Here is a 16,629-nt window from a genome sequence, read left to right as displayed (position 1 = left end):
TCCAAGTAAACCTGGCCTGCCCCTCCCCTCCCCGCAGCGGAGGGGGCCATCAGGTGCCTCTCCACGCTTACTGCTGCCTCATACTCTCCCGGGAAGTCGGGATATTCCTCTGCACCCCTAAAGACGTGTCTCTTAACAGCACGTTAAGTAGTAAGGGAATAAACCATTCACTAAGGCAACCAGCACGCTCCAGGTGGCACTGAATATAAGAGAAAGTACTAGAATGTAGTTCCTACAGAATTCTGCCCTGAGCCCTCCTTTTCCTGCTTTGTTTCTGCCTCTGGAAGCTGAAAGCCTCTGTGCTGTGTCCCGGGCCCTCCAACCAGAGCATCTGTCTGCCCTGGGTGAGAGTTGTCACACTAAGTTATCATGGCCCGTGCGCAAGGAGGGTAAAGTGGCTTCCTGCTGTTTTAGTTGCCTGATCCGAGATGGCTTGGTGCTTGGTGAGCGTGCACGGTGATGTCTTGAGGTGCCAGAAGCACTGCCCGGGGGCACCAGGACCTGCCCAGTTGGCCCTTACCGTCTGCAGGAGGAGCTGTGTCCCTCTCAGTCAGTGTAGGGGACCCACCAGGGTCGCCCCAGATCTGGTTCCTGACCTCTCTTCCCTGAAGAAAGAGGTGCGGCTGGTGGGAGGACTTAGCGGGAGAGCGGCTGTCACCAGGGTGTTCGTTCCAGGAGTTGGACTGACACTGGATACGCAGCTTTCGCTGGAGGGCACGTGGCCCAAGCGCCGGCGAGATGCTCGCTCCCAGCCTGCCTGCCTCTAATCAGTGCTCCTGGCCCTTCTGTGGCCCCAGCTCTGAACACCAGACTGGGATTTTTATGGGAAACCAGAATAAAGGGCAGGATGCTTAAACACACTCCGTTAGGAGATTTATGACGTTGTGGTTTTTGTCAGAGTTAGGAAAGTCCATCTGCTTGTGTGTGTTTAAACACTTAATTATGTTTTAGGCAACCCCAATTTAGATGGGAATTTTAAGACTTTTGAAAGGAAAAAGTATCACTTGAAAACACTCAGTTTAACCCAAAAAGAGTATTTCAGTAATTCGCAAAATGTTCCAGTGCCAGCGACGCTGCTTTCATGTGTCTGCTGTCATACTTTCACGTCAGCATCGTCTGACTTGTCAAACTTGCTCTTCCACAGAACTTTTTAAACTCCAGTAGTTGTCCTGAGATTCAAGGGTTTTTGCACGTGAAGGAGCTGGGAAGGAAGTCGTGGAAGAAGCTGTACGTGTGTTTGCGGCGATCCGGCCTCTATTGCTCCACAAAGGGAGCTTCAAAGGTGAGTTTTAAAGCCGTGACCGCCGGTCACACCAGGCTGGGAGGGTTCCGAGTAAACGTGGGCTTCATTTTAAAATGCACCCTGGGCTCCTCCCAGCTCGTGACTGATTAAGCTGATTGTGTAGCAGCTAAACTCAGAGTTCCTGGTGCACAGCCCTACCTGGGAAACCAGGTGGTGACACAGACCTAGGGATCCCAGGGCTGTGTCACTCCCCCACCCCCAAGCTGGCCAGCCCGGGCCCCTTCTGTGGGCTGGGAGCAGAGCCTCCTGCCTGCCTGAGTCCCTTGAAAGATGCTAACTTAGTTTCTATAATTTGGAAGTTGGCATCCAAGCTAGCCGCAGGATATCTGATAGATTATTGCCACCCTAATGGCAATCTAATACATGTTATTGTAGGTATTTCGTGGAATAAATTGCGGTTTTGTGTGTATCCCCAGTGGGAAGAGGAAGTGAGGGATGGAAGACGGCTGCCCGACTCCGAGGACAGTCGGGGTGTTGCGGGCTGGCCTTGCCAGGGTCTCCTTTGGTGTCTCTGCACCTCTGACCTACTCTTTCCTGTAACGTCCAAGGACGCCTGCCGTGGGAACGTACCCAGCTGACCTTGGCCTTGCTTTTACACCCGAGAGCTGTGGTCTCTTCTGTTCTCGCAGGAAGGAGGAGGGAGGAGCTGGGGACCCCAGGGGAAAGTGCTGGCCCAGCATCAGGCCACAGCCCTGCTGCTCTGGGAAGTCAGGAGGGAAGCGGGGTGGCCTTCGGAGAGGGGGCGTGGCCTCTGGGGAGAAGGGGCGTGGTCACCGGGGAGGGGCATGGCCGCAGGAGAGAAGGGGCGTGGCCGGCCGCCCTTCCCTCTGCAGATGGGGTCTTCATCAGATGCAGTGGGGAGGGTAACTTCCTGATTTCCCAGCTCTGCTGTGTGGCTTACGCATCATCCGCATCAATGCTGAGCCCAGGGACGTGTGTAGCCTAGAGCAGGAAACAGACGCGGGATGGGGAGTTCAGGAGGAGGACGGGACGACTGCGGACGCAGCTGGTCTCTGATCACGCAGCACAGCAAAGGTGGTGTGGGTCCTGCCTCTGAGTGTGTGCTCCTAACCTTGACCTTAGCTTCCAGATCTTCTGGTTTTCACTTTATGGGGCTTTGATTTGGCAGAGTGTCCAATAACATTGTAACCGTTTTCTGTCTGAGAACTGGGAGGGTGGGTTTTTTTGGGGGGGGGCTGTGGGATGTGGTTTTAATTTAGCACTTATTCTACGTGATGAGTATAGTCTGTAGACTGTCAGAGGGGAGAGGTGTTGAGGGCACGCACAGACTGCCCTCTGTTGACGGGGGCGTGAAACGCTGGCTCTTGGCTGTGCTGAGAAGTTCTCCCACGTGAGTCTGACCACCTCCCTGCAGGAGCCCAGACACTTGCAGCTGCTGGCCGACCTGGAGGACAGCCGCATCTTCTCCCTGATGGCCAGCAGGAAGCAGTACGGTGCCCCCACGGACTACGGCTTCTGCATAAAGGTACCCCATCCGCAGGCCTTCCGAGACGCCCAGGCAGCACCCCACTGGGCACCTGGGAATTAAACCGGGGACCTCCTTTCTTGGGCGCTGGTTTTTTTTGTTTGTTTTTAACAGAAACGTAGTTTCACACTAGATTTATTCATTCATATAAAAATATTTCTTGTGTGCTTATGACGTGTCCGTCCTTGAGTAGCTCAGATGCTCAGAGAAAAGCAGAGTCCGTGATGGACAATGCCCGTGGACAGGTCCCAGCCTGTCACTGGGTGGCCTCCAGGTACTGAATGAGCCGACACCTTCTGTGTGGGCTTGTCGTCCCCAGGACATTAGACTAGGGGTGACCACAGCTCTGCCCTCTCTCTGTGCACGTGCATGAGGACACAAACTCACACATACGCTCCCATGTGCACTCGTGCTTGTGCATGTACACACCTGCACACAGCTATGTGAACAAACACATGCACACATGTAGACATACGTGTGCATGCCTGTGTGCGCGTGCACACACACACACACACTTTGGGGGGGCCTGCTCCTCCCCCCTCGGCGAAGCTGTGGTGATGCTGGTCATCGCATTAGTAGATATTTACTGAATACCCGCTGTGCACGAGACCCTCTACTGAGGCTTCTACCTCCGTCGTCTTCCTGGGTCTTCCCAGGTGCTCACAGGGTGGGAACTGACCTGGCCCCATTGCCCACATCGGGCAGCCAGTGAGCGAGCCCGAGTCCCGCAGCCAGGCTACCTTCTGAGCCCGAGGAGGAGACAGGGCACAAGGAGCCCATTCCATCCGAAAATGCCATCTTCTGCTTCTCTTGGTGAAGCTTCTTTGATTACAAGTAATACGAACTGACTTCAAACCAGCTAAAGGCCCAGGTGCATGTGAGGCTGGTGGGAAGTGGCCTCGGGAGGGGCTGGAGCTGTCGGGGCCCAGGCAGCCGGTGCTCCCTTCCCCCGGCCCACGTGCCGGGTATCGCGGCCTCTGCTTCGCCCGCAGCGTCAGCTGGACTCGGGCTGTCGTTCAGGCCCCCCTCCCCCTCCAGATTCCCGAGGCAGAGAGCTGGGCCAGTGTCCACCCCAGCACTGCCCCGCGGGCCTGCGGTCAGAGGGTTCCTGTGGACATCCCGCCAAGCTTATGCCTGCAGGCTTTCCCCCGTCACAGCCCAGCCCTGCCTCTGGCTGGGACCACCTGCCTCCGCTGCTTGCCCTGCTCCGGTCCCCTGCTCTGGGGCGACATTGGTCTCACCCCCTGGGCCTTTCCACGGGTCCGTCCTTGGGGCCACTCAGATGCCCCAGAAGCCCTGAGCCCCGGGGGCTTCTCCCCACGCCGGCTCACTCAGCAGGCCCTTCCCACGGCTGCGTCCTCGGTCTTCCTGGGAGGCAACTGAAGACGCCTCCTTCTGAGACCCCGGGGCAGGTCCCCCTCCCAGGAATCAGCATTCTCTGCACGGAGCTAGATGCCCCGTCAGCCACCCCCGCCTTGCGGTTTCTTTCCTATTTGTCTCCCCCAGGACCTCCCGTGGGAGGACGGCTGACCCCTCAGCTAAGTACTAAGTGGCCACAACTGCCCGGGGCCGGTCCGTGCCCGGCAGCGCATGAGTGGTGCTCGGCAGGTCCTGCCGTGTGCGGGCTCAGCCCTGCCCAACGGGAGGCGTGTTCCCGAGTCCCTGTGACGCTCATGGGGTCTTCCTTCGTCTCCTTTAGCCAAACAGAGTCAGGAACGAGGCCAAGGAGCTGCGGTTGCTCTGTGCCGAGGACGAGCAGAGCCGGACGTGCTGGATGACGGCCTTCAGGCTCCTCAAGGTGGGCCCCCTGCGGTCACGGTGTGCGTGTGTGTGTGTGTGTGTGTGTGTGTGTGTGTGTGTGTGTGTGTGTGTTTGTGTGTGTGTGAGCCACTCGTCACAGTGTGTGTACGTCAGCCCTGCGGTCACAGCGTGCGTCAGCGCACCCCTCTCCATGGGCAGTGCCTGTCACCCTCCCACGTGCCGTCACCAGCTCTAGGAATCAAGGGTCCTCACACATTTTTTCAGGGTCTCAGAAGCTCCCCACAGAGCCTTAACGTTAGAGGAACCAGAGCCAGTTCCCACCCTCGGCGCTGTTGGCATTTGGGGCCAGGCAATGGGCCGTCCTGTGCTTTGCAGGACATTTAGCAGCCCCCTGGTCTCTCCCCGAGATGCCAGTAGCACCCCCCAAGCAGCTGAGACAACCCCAGATGTCTCCAGATGTTACCAAGTGTACCCTGGGTGTGGGGCGGGGGTTGAGAACCAATATGAAGAAAAAGGTCAAGACCAGGGAGTCGGGTCGGGGAGGGTGCACGTCGGTCATCAGGAGGTTAATGGTCTTCCTGATGGAGCATCAGACTCTCGAATTCTCAAAAAGCCAGGGCCATGAGGGAAACATAACGAATCATGTGGCTCACCATAGAGTCTCAAGGGAAATGGTGTCTCCTGACAATAATGCTAAAAGAAATGTCTTGCACGGACCCTCACGTGGGATCGCACCTGGCAGTGATTTCACAGATATTGCCAAGATGACTTCACACGCCCTTTAGTACAAGCTCAGTGCACAGCAGGCGCATCTCACTTGGATGTCCCACAAAATGTTCCTTTGCACATACACACACCGTGTGTCTGGAGTTCCTTAGGTACATAAAGTCCTCGTGAGTTACAGGTTAGTTGACAAGACGAACTTGGCCAAAGTCAAGGGGCCTGTGGGGGAAGTGTGTTTGCTCAGCTGTGGCCACCACATGCAGTGGTCTGGGTGTCTCTTTACAAAAGTCCCCAACCCTCACTGAGGGTCCAGCTGGTGCAAGATTCTCGGCAGAGTCACTTAGATCAAGAGACAGTGGGAGGCTGAGCTCGGAATACTCCTTGGAGATGCCACGGGCTCCCTGGAGAGGCAACCCGTGTTCCTCTCTCCCAGGACCTTCCTTTGTTTTTTTTATCTTGTCACTGGTAAAACAAAAAAAGGTGTACACGGGACTTTACTGGTGGTGCAGCGGTTAAGAATCCGCCTGCCCACGTAGGGGACATGGGTTCGAGCCCTGGTCTGGGAAGATCCCACATGGCCGCAGAGCAACTAAGCCCGTGCGCCACAACTACCGAGGCTACGCTCTAGAGCCCGCGAGCCACAACTACTGAGCCCACGAGCCACAACTACTGAGCCCACGAGCCACAACTACTGAAGCCCATGTGCCTAGAGCCTGTGCTCCGCAACAAGAGAAGCCACCGCAATGAGAAGCACACACACCGCAACAACACTCACTGCAACTAGAGAAAAGCCCGCGCGAATCAACAAAGACCCAACACAGCCAAATTAATTAATTAATTACTTAATTTTTTTTAAATGGTGTACATTTAAATGTTACTGCTCTGTAGTAGAAGAAGAAATGCCCTGCTGCTGTAAGATACCGTATGTCATCGGCTGCGCCCTGACAAGCTGGTGTTAAATCCAAGTGCCCCTCAACAGGGGGCTGGTTGCCTGGCTTATGGGACGTGCGCACAGAGGAGGCCCCTGCAGCTGGAAAGGGACAACTCCTCTCTGGGTCCCGTTGTGGGAAATTTCCAGGATGTCTTATTAACAATTAACAAGCGAAGTGCAGAATGTTGTATAAACAGGTCACTGCGTTGGTGGGGAGAGAACGGAAATGCGTGTTTAGATTCACTGACATGTATGTAAGCACGATACTGAAGGGGAGCCTGGAGGCTGCGGTGTAGATGGGGCAGACGTGGAGGGAGACATGCAAGGTTTTATGTATTTGTGTGCTTTCTTTTCGTTTTTTCCTTTGCTCTGCACAAATATTATCTATTTTGGAAAAAACAAAAAGGAGATGAAAAAGGAACTGGTACTAACGCGTCGTGTTCCGTGGGTGACACGTGGTGATGTGGCAGCACCTCTGATGCCGTCTCACAAGGGCGGAGGGCGGGGGCCCCTTTGGCGCCATCGTAATGTGACTTAGGTGACCGGGCGGTGGAAGGAAGCGGGCCGAGCTCACAGTGGCAGCGACGCCTGGCTATTATTAGTGCTAACGATGCGTGCCCTGTATACGCTGACACAATGTGATGGACGTTTTGGAGCATCTGCTGTGGGCCAGGCAGCGCCTCACATCTCTGACCTCGTTTGCTGCTCATGGCGGCTCTGTACATACACGTACGACCGGTACAGGTGACAGTCCTGAAGCCCATGGCGCTGCGTTCCACGTGGCCACTGGCGTGTGGCAGAGTCAGCCCTAGGACCCCGATGTTTTGGCCCCAGAACTCCGTCGCTAACCAGCATGCTTGCTGCCCCCCGAGAGCCTCCGGGAAGCTGAGGATCCATCCAGTCCCAGCCACGGTCCCGTTGTCCCGGCCACCTTGCCCTGAGTGAGCAGCTGACCGCACGTCCCCCAGCGCCGTCCTGTATGAGGGCGGGGCCTGGCTGGTCACGCCCTGGGGCCTCCTGCCTCTACCGAGTGGCCAGCACCAGCATCTGAAATGCGGGACCCGTACAAGCATCTGGGTCTCCTCCCTCCCTGCCCCCCAGCCGCCCCTGGCTCCAGTCACCTTGCTCTGGGGAGAAGCGTACTTAGAAGACCAGCTTCTGTGTGATGGCCCCTGCCCTGCACCCACACGTTGCCTCCAGAACGGGATGTACTTTGCTCCGGGGACTTAACGCCCTTTGAAGCAGTGGGGAACCTTCTCAAAAGCCTCCCGTTCCCCTGGCTCTGCTGCGTCACGAGCTTCTTGGGTCGTGAGCACTGGCTCAGTCCGTGGTCTGCCTCTCCTCCTCCACGGGGAGACCGGTCTGCAGGTGGCAGGGACCTGACCGGGAGAGGCTCCCCCTCTCCACCTCCCAGCGCTCTCCCTCTATATGTTCTCGTGCCTGGGCATCATCCTACTTGGCTCCCCCCAGATCCCCAGAGCTGGGATGGCCGAGCGCCCGGAACGGAAGAGATGCTCAGAAAATGTGAATTGAATGAAAGTGGCAACCGACCCAAACTCCCGTATCTGCGTTGGCTCCCCGCCTCTTTTGAAACCGTTTCTCCCCCTCGCCTGCCGGATGTCATGGGCAGCGCTAGAGTCAGCCCGAGACGGCGCCCCTGCCTGGTTGGCAGAGGGGGCTTTGGACTAGGGACCTGCACCATCTCCAGAGGCCGGTTCTTGGGCCTCCGAGGGGGGTCTTGCTGCCACAGACCAAGGAAACGTTGGGTTGCCTCTTTTCGTGGTTGATGTGAAGATCTCGTCTGTAGTGAGTGATGAGAGCTCCCTCCCCCAGCTTTAACCCTCCGACACCCTTGCCCCCTAACAGTGGGTCGGATGTGCCATGTCCCCGTGTGGAGGAGGCACATCGGAGACCTGGGGGCCTGAAGCTGAAGGGTAAAGCTCTGCCCTCCCACCGTCTCCAACTCTGGCCAGGAAGCAGGTCTGTGGTGGCTGATATTGGGCAATTTGGACGGTATTGAAACCCCAGGGCTTTTTTGAGAGGAAGGACTTCTTTTGAATTAACCTAGACCTTCCTGTGCCTTTAAGTACCAACACTGGTACACTTTCTTTAAAAAAAATTATAGCTCGAGCCTCCAGAGGAGAAAACTGGCTAATACCTGCTTTTGTTCCTCTATCTGCAATTCCACTGTTTCCTAAATGATTTCATAGAGACTACAGGACAGCACAAGTAGTACAAAAACGGTGTTAGTTACCTGGCGTCTCCTTCCCACCCCCTCCACCTTCTAGATGTTTCTTAAGCTGCCCTAGAGATGCTTCCCCAAGAGCGAGGTCTTGCTTCATCAATACAGGTTTCTGTAGGGAACTCCCCGGTGGTCCAGTGGTTAGAACTCAGCGCTTTCACTGCCGGGGCCCTGGTTCAATTCCTGGTCGAGGAACTAAGATCCCGCAAGCTGCCCAAGCGCGGCCCAAAAAAATAAATAAAATTTTTTAAAAAGTCTAAGCCTCTTAAAGAGGCTTCAGGAAAAACAAAAAAGCACACAGGATTCTGTAATGAATTGCTTGACATGGAGAAGACAGTTACAGTGGGTGCTGGGCACGACAGCAGCCGAGGAGCCTGAGCCCTGGCATACAGGCGTTGTGGGGTCTGGAGCCAAGAGGAGGCTTCCAGCGCCCAGAAGCAGCGCATACACAGGGAACAGTTCTCCGGGGGACGGGGCGGGGCGTGCTGACCAGGTGTACAGAGCAGAGGCAAAGCATCCCGGCTCTGGTGATAACACCATGAAGTTTGCTGCCTGCTCGCACCTGCCAGTGGGGAGCTTCACGTCACCCCGTTTAATCGTCCGTCATGAGAACCTAGGGGAAGGCACGGCCCTCGCAGTACAGGTGAGGAGAGAGCGCCTGGAGATGGGCCAGCTGAGACTCCATGCCCCCCCCCGCCCCGGGGGTGCTTCTTAGGAAGCCCAGGTAGAACTTGGGAGATGGCTCAGGTGTGTTCTGCCCTCCCGTCTGATGGTGCCACCTGCCTTCACGCTCACAGCCAAACTCATGGCCTCTCTGGATCCCAGAGTCCAGACCCGTGGTCCCTAAAAGCCAGTCCTCTGACTACTGAGAAGTTGGGGAGACATCTTCTCTAGTGCGTAGCAAAACAAAACAAGTACGGAGAGTGCGGTCAGCTTCCCATGAAGCTAATTGTGCTCATGGTAACAGGTTTATTCTTTAATCTGAGACTGTGTCCTTTTTACTTAGTTAACCTTAAACTTTACAAAAGTCTGATGGTCTGATCTACCATTCTGTCAAGAATATTTTATAAAGTATTGTTGATAAAAAAAATTGTTGATATGATGGTAGATCAGTGGTTAATTTTTGGTGTGTGTGTGTGCTGTCTTATTTGGCGAATTAGTTGCCAAGCCTTAAGACGGTCACAGATTTTTTTTCTCCAAATTTGATTGCTTTGTGAAATCTAACAGAATGAAAGTCCCTGATATAGACCTTCCCTCTCACCCTCTTCCCTGCAAGATGATCTCTCAAGTCTAGTGGTTCCCAAATTTTATTTTTATGTAGCAGAACCCTTTCCCCCCTCAGGCAAAATGTTGGATAATTCCTCAATATGTGAAATAGACAAAAAGACTGAATTACATGGCATCTCAGGTTATTGGTAAATGGCAAAAAAAAAAATCCAATCTCAGCAGCTCTAACAGCAAAGACGGATCCAGCTCAGACATGGCAGGTGGCGTGGCCCCATCATGACCTCAGCCGGGGAAGGGAAGGCAGAGCCAGGGGGTCTCCCATCCACAGAAGTGACACATGTCACCCCCACTCACAGGCTCAGGTCCAGACTGCTCGCCTGTTCTGCCCCAGCCCCAGGGCCCAGGGAGAGCAAGCCCACCGCTTGACTCAAAAGCAGAGTCAGAAACTCCTGGCAGGCAGGCCAGTTACTAGCACACGGGTGCAGTTTCAATGTTTGTTCAGAAACAGCGGCCGTTCTCAGCATCCCCGAAGCGCATCTCACCCTGAAGGCGTTTGGAGACCCGCCTGCCCCGTCCCTTTCTGCCTCCCCCCCACCCGCTGTGCCGCGTGGTGTGTGAGCGACCCCCGGCCACCCTGTGTGAACCGCAAGCACAGACACCTGTCTTTTCTACACAGACAGACAGAAGCAAGGGGGAATTATAGTACGTGGAGGGTAGAAATGAAGGAAGGCACGTAAAACCCAGTCATTTTTAAATGGGAAAAATGAAGACATGCTATGCATATCCACCTACTATTGTATTTTAAATCAAGATGAAATGGACATTCTTTGCAAAAACAGAAAAACCTCAAAATTGAAAAACCCAGAAGGAGAAATTGAACTACATTTTTTAAAAAAATGCATTTCTTTGAGCTTTGAGGAGTATTCAAGCTCAGTGCTGTGTAAACTGTAACAGAACCAGGACTAACACCATATGCTGAGGTTTTGGTCACCTTCACACTTGAGGGGCTGTGCTGTCCTTTCGAATCCTGATCGGACGTGGCATCTTAGGTAGACACTGCAATTTGTTCTTTTTTTTTTTTTAACATCTTTATTGGAGTATAATTGCTTTACAATGGTGTGTTAGTTTCTGCTGTATAACAAAGTAAATCAGCTGTACATATACATATATCCCCATATCCCCTCCCTCTTGTGTCTCCCTCCCTCACACCCTCCCTATTCCACCCCTCTAGGTTGTCACAAATTACTGAGCTGATCTCCCTCTGCTATGCGGCTGCTTCCCACTAGCTATCTATTTTACATTTGGTAGTGTATATATGTCCATGCCTCTCTCTCACTTCGTCCCAGCTTACCTTTACCCTTCCCCGTGTCCTCAAGTTCATTCTCTACGTCTGCGTCTTTATTCCGTCCTGCCCCTAGGTTCTTCATAACCATTTTTTTTTTTTAGATTCCATATATATGTGTTAGCATACGGTATTTGTTTTTTCTCTTTCTGACTTACTTCACTCTGTATGACAGACTCTAGGTCCATCCGCCTCATTACAAATAACTCAATTTTTTTTCTTTTTATGGCTGAGTAATATTCTATTGTATATATGTGCCACATCTTCTGTATCCATTTATCTGTCGATGGACACTTACGTTGCTTCCATGTCCTGGCTACTGTCAGTAGAGCTGCACTGAACATTGTGGTACATGACTTTTTTTTTTTTAATTAATTAATTTACTTATTTATTTTTGGCTGTGTTGGGTCTTCGTTTCTATGCGAAGGCTTTCTCTAGTTGCAGCAAGCAGGGGCCACTATTCATCGCGGTGCGCGGGCCACTCAGTGTTGCGGCCTCTCTTGTTGCGGAGCACAGACTCCAGATGCGCAGGCTCAGTAGTTTTGGCTCATGGGCCCAGTTGCTCCGCAGCATGTGGGATCTTCCCAGACCAGGGCTCGAACCCGTGTCCCCTGCACCGGCAGGCAGATTCTCAACCACTGCGCCACCAGGGAAGCCCACATGACTGTTTTTGAATTATGGTTTCCTCAGAGTATATGCCCAGTAGTGGGATTGCTGGGTCGTATGGTAGTTCTGTGTTTAGTTTTATAAGGAACCTCCATACTGTTCTTCATAGTGGCTGTATCAATTTACATTCCCACCAACAGTGCAAGAGGGTTCCCTTTTCTCCACACCCTCTCCAGCCTTTATTGTTTGTACATTTTTTGATGATGGCCATTCTCACTGGTGTGAGGTAATACCTCATTGTAGTTTTGATTTGCATTTCTCTAATGATTAGTGATGTTGAGCATTCTTTCATGTGTTTGCTGGCTATCTGTATATCTTCTTTGGAAAAATGTCTATTTAGGTCTTCTGCCTATTTTTGGATTGGGTTGGTTGTTTTTTTGATATTGAGCTTCATGAGCTGCTTGTAAATTTTGGAGATTAATCCTTTGTCAGTTGCTTCATTTGCAAATATTTTCTCCCATTCTGAGGGTTGTCTTTTCGTCTTGTTTATGGTTTCCTTTGCTGTGCAAAAGCTTTTAAGTTTCATTAGGTCCCATTTGTTTATTTTTGTTTTTATTGCTATTTCTCTAGGAGGTGAGTCAAAAAGGATCTTGCTGTGATTTATATCAGAGTGTTCTGCCTATGTTTTCCTCTAAGAGTTTGATAGTGTCTGGCCTTACATTTAGGTCTTTAATCCATTTTGAGTTTATTTTTGTGTATGGTGTTAGGGAGTGTTCTAATTTCATTCTTTTACATGTAGCGTCCAGTTTTCCCAACACCACTTACTGAAGAGGCTGTCTTTTCTCCATGGTATATTCTTGCCTCCTTTATCAAAAATAAGGTGACCATATGTGCGTGGGTTTACCTCTGGGCTTTCTATCCTGTTCCATTGATCTGTCTTTCTGTTTTTGTGCCAATACCACACTGTCTTGATTACTGTAGCTTTGTAGCATAGTCTGAAGTCAGGGAGCCTGATTCCTCCAGCTCCGTCTTTCTTTCTCAATATTGCTTTGGCTCTTCGGTGTCTTTTGTGTTTCCATGCAAATTGTGAAATTTTTTGTTCTAGTTCTATGAAAAATGCCATTGGTAGTTTGATAGGGATTGCATTGAATCTGTAGATTACTTTGGGTAGTAGAGTCATTTTCACAATGTTGATTCTTCCAATCCAAGACCATGGTATATCTCTCCATCTGTTTGTATCATCTTTAATTTCTTTCATCAGTGTCTTATAGTTTTCTGCCTACAGGTCTTTTGTCTCCTTAGGTAGGTTTATTCCTAGGTATTTTATTATTTTTGTTGCAATGGTAAAAGGGAATGTTTCCTTAATTCCTCTTTCAGATTTTTCATCATTAGTTTATAGGAATGCCAGAGATTTCTGTGCATTAATTTTGTATCCTGCTACTTTACCAAATTCATTGATTAGCTCTAGTAGTTTTCTGGTAGCATCTTTAGGATTCTCTGTGTATAGTATCATGTCATCTGCAAACAGTGACAGCTTTACTTCTTCTTCTCCGATTTGGATTCCTTTTATTTCTTTTTCTTCTCTGATGGCTGTGGCTAGGACTTCCAAAACTATGTTGAATAATAGTGGTGAGAGTGGGCAACCTTGTCTTGTTCCTGATCTTAGTGGAAATGATTTCAGTTTTTCACCATTGAGAATGAAGTTGGCTGTGGACCTGTCATATATGGCTTTTATTATGTTGAGATAAGTTCCCTCTACGCCTACTTTCTGGAGGGTTTTTATCATAAATCGGTGTTGAATTTTGTTGAAAGCTTTTTCTGCATCTATTGAGATGATCATATGCTTTTTCTCCTTCAGTTTGTTAATATGGTGTTTCACATTGATTGATTTGCATATATTGAAGAATCCTTGCATTCCTGGGATAAACCCCACTTGATCATGGTGTATGACCCTTTCAATGTGCTGTTGGATTCTGTTTGCTAGTATTTTGTTGAGGACTTTTGTATCTATGTTCATCAGTGATATTGGCCTGCAGTTTTCTTTCTTTGTGACATTTTTGTCTGGTTTTGGTCTCAGGGTCATGGTGGCCTTGTAGAATGAGTTTGGGAGGGTTCCTTCTTCTGCTATATGTTGGAAGAGTTTGAGAAGGATAGGTGTTAACTCTTCTCTAAATGTTTGATAGAATTCATCTGTGAAGCCATCTCGTTCTGGGCTTTTGTTGGAAGATTTTAATCACAGTCTCAATTTCAGTGCTTGTGATTGGTTTGTTTATATTTTCTATTTCTTCCTGGTTCAGCCTCAGAAGGTTGTGCATTTCTAAGAATCTGTCCATTTCTTCCAGTTTGTCCATTTTATTGGCATATAGTTGCGTGTAGTAATCTCTCTTGATCCTTTGTATTTCTGCAGTGTCAGTTGTTCCTTCTCCTTTTTCATTTATAATTCTATTGATCTGAGTCTTCTCCCTTTTTTTCTTGATGAGTCTGGCTAATGGTTTATCAATTTTGTTTGTCTTCTCAAAGAACCAGCTTTTAGTTTTATTGATCTTTGCTATTGTTTCCTTCATTTCTTTTTCATTCATTTCTGATCTGATCTTTATGATTTCTTTCCTTCTGCTAACTTTGGGGATTTTTGGTTCTTTTTTCTCTAATTGCTTTAGGTGTAAGGTTAGGTTGTTTATTTGAGATTTTTCTTGTTTCTTGAGGTAGGATTGTATTGCTATAAACTTCCCTCTTAGAACTCCTTTTACTGCATCCCATAGGTTTTAGGTCATCATGTTTTCGTTGTCATGTGTTTCTAGGTATTTTTTTGATTTCCTCTTTGATTTCTTCAGCAATCTCTTGGTTATTAAGTAGTGTATTGTTTAGCCTCCATGTATTTGTATTTTTTACAGATTTTTTCCTGTAATTGATATCTAGTGTCACAGCATTGTGGTCAGAAAAGATAATTGATACAATTTCAATTTTCTTAAATTTACCAAAGCTTGATTTGTGACCCAAGATATGATCTCTCCTGGAGAATGTTCCATGAAGCGCTTGAGAAGAAAGTGTATTCTGCTGTTTTTGGATGGAATGTCCTATAAATATCAGTTAAGTCCATCTTGTTTAATGTATCATTTAAAGCTTGTGTTTCCTTATTTATTTTCATTTTGGATCATCTGTCCATTGGTCAAAGTGGGGTGTTAAAGTCCCCTACTATGATTGTGTTACTGTCGATTTCCCCTTTTATGGCTGTTAGCATTTGCCTTATGTATTGAGGTGCTCCTATGTTGGGGCATAAATATTTACAATTGTTATATCTTCTTCTTGGATCGGTCCCTTGATCATTATGTAGTGTCCTTCTTTGTCTCTTGTAATAGTCTTTGTTTTAAAGTCTATTTTGTCTGATATGAGAATTGCTACTCCAGCTTTCTTTTGATTTCCATTTGCATGGAATATCTTTTTCCATCCCCTCACTTTTGGTCTGTATGTGTCCCTAGGTCTGAAGTGGGTCCCTTGTAGACAGCATATATAGGGGTCTTGTTTTTGTATCCATTCAGCCAGTCTATGTCTTTTAGTTGGAGCATTTAATCCATTTACATTTAAGGTAATTATCGATACATATGTTCCTATTACCATTTTCTTAATTGTTTTGGGTTACTTATTATATGTCTTTTCCTTCTCTTGTGTTTCCTGCCTAGAGAAGTTCCTTTAGCATTTACTGTAAAGCTGGTTTGGTGATGCTGAATTCTCTTAGCTTTTGCTTGTCTGTAAAGGTTTTGATTTCTCCATCGAATCTGAATGAGATCCTTGCTGGATAGAGTAATCTTGGTTGTAGGTTTTTCCCTTTTATCATTTTAAATATGTTCTGCCATTCCCTTCGGGCTTGCAGAGTTTCTGCTGAAAGATCAGCTGTTAACCTTATGGGGATTCCCTTGTATGTTATTTGTTGTTTTTCCCTTGCTGCTTTTAATATTTTTTCTCTGTATTTAATTTTTGATAGTTTGATTAATATGTTTCTTGGCATGTTTCTCCTTGGATTTATCCTGTATGGGACTCTCTGCACTTCCTGGACTTGATTAACTATTTCCATTCCCATATTAGGGAAGCTTTCAACTATAATCTCTTCAAATATTTTCTCAGTCCCCTTTTTTTTCTCTTCTACTTCTGGGACCCCTATAATTCAAATGTTGGTGCGTTTGATGTTGTCCCAGAGGTCTCTGAGACTGTCCTCAATTCTTTTCATTCTTTTCTCTTTATTCTGCTCTGCAGTAGTTATTTGCACTATTTTATCTTCCAGGTCACTTATCTGTTCTTCTGCCTCAGTTATTCTGCTATTGATTCCTTCTAGAGAATTTTTAATTTCATTTATTGTGTTGTTCATCATTGTTTGTTTGCTCTTTAGTTCTTCTAGGTGCTTGTTAAATGTTTCTTGTATTTTCTCCATTCTGTTTCCAAGATTTTGGATCATCTTTTCTATCATTACTGTGAATTCTTTTTCAGGTAGACTGCCTATTTCCTCTTCATTTGTTCGGTCTCATGGGTTTTTACCTTGCTCCTTCATCTGCTGTGTGTTTCTCTGTCTTCTCATTTTGCTTAACTTACTGTGTTTGGGGTCTCGTTTTCGCAGGCTGCAGGTTCGTAGTTCCTGTTGTTTTTGGTGTCTGCCCCCCGTGGCTAAGGTTGGTTCAGTGGGTTGTGTAGGCTTCCTGGTGGAGGGTACTAGTGCCTGTGTTCTGGAGGATGAGGCTGGATCTTGTGTTTCTGGTGGGCAGAACCATGTCCGGTGGTGTGTTTTGGGGTGTCTGTGACTTTATTATGATTTTTAGGCAGCCTCTCTGCTAATGGGTGGGGTTGTGTTCCTGTCTCACTAGTTGTTTGGCATGGGGTGTCCAGCACTGTAGCTTGCTGATCATTGAGTGGATCTGGGTCTTAGCACTGAGATGGAGATCTCTGGGAGAGCTTTCACTGTTTGATATTATGTGGAGCCAGGAGGTCTCTCGTGGACCAATATCCTGAACTCAGCTCTCCC

General features: G+C 49.0%; 1 protein-coding gene across 2 annotated transcripts in view; it reads left to right on the top strand.

Annotated features, from left to right (window-relative positions):
• GRB10 (growth factor receptor bound protein 10) overlaps positions 1-16,629 on the top strand; it is a 171,141-nt gene that overhangs the window by 133,653 nt on the left and 20,859 nt on the right. For both annotated transcript variants that reach the window (XM_082400525.1, XM_082400524.1), the window contains 3 exons: positions 1,145-1,282; positions 2,679-2,789; positions 4,489-4,587. In XM_082400525.1, coding sequence (XP_082256651.1) covers positions 1,145-1,282; positions 2,679-2,789; positions 4,489-4,587 — 348 coding nt within the window. The remainder of the gene's footprint in view (positions 1-1,144; positions 1,283-2,678; positions 2,790-4,488; positions 4,588-16,629) is intronic.

Source organism: Balaenoptera borealis (genome assembly GCF_965194805.1).
Source record: "Balaenoptera borealis genome assembly, chromosome: 7".
NCBI lineage: Eukaryota > Metazoa > Chordata > Mammalia > Artiodactyla > Balaenopteridae > Balaenoptera > Balaenoptera borealis.
Note: the sequence above shows the minus strand (reverse complement) of the source record. Positions and strands in the feature narration are given on the sequence as shown.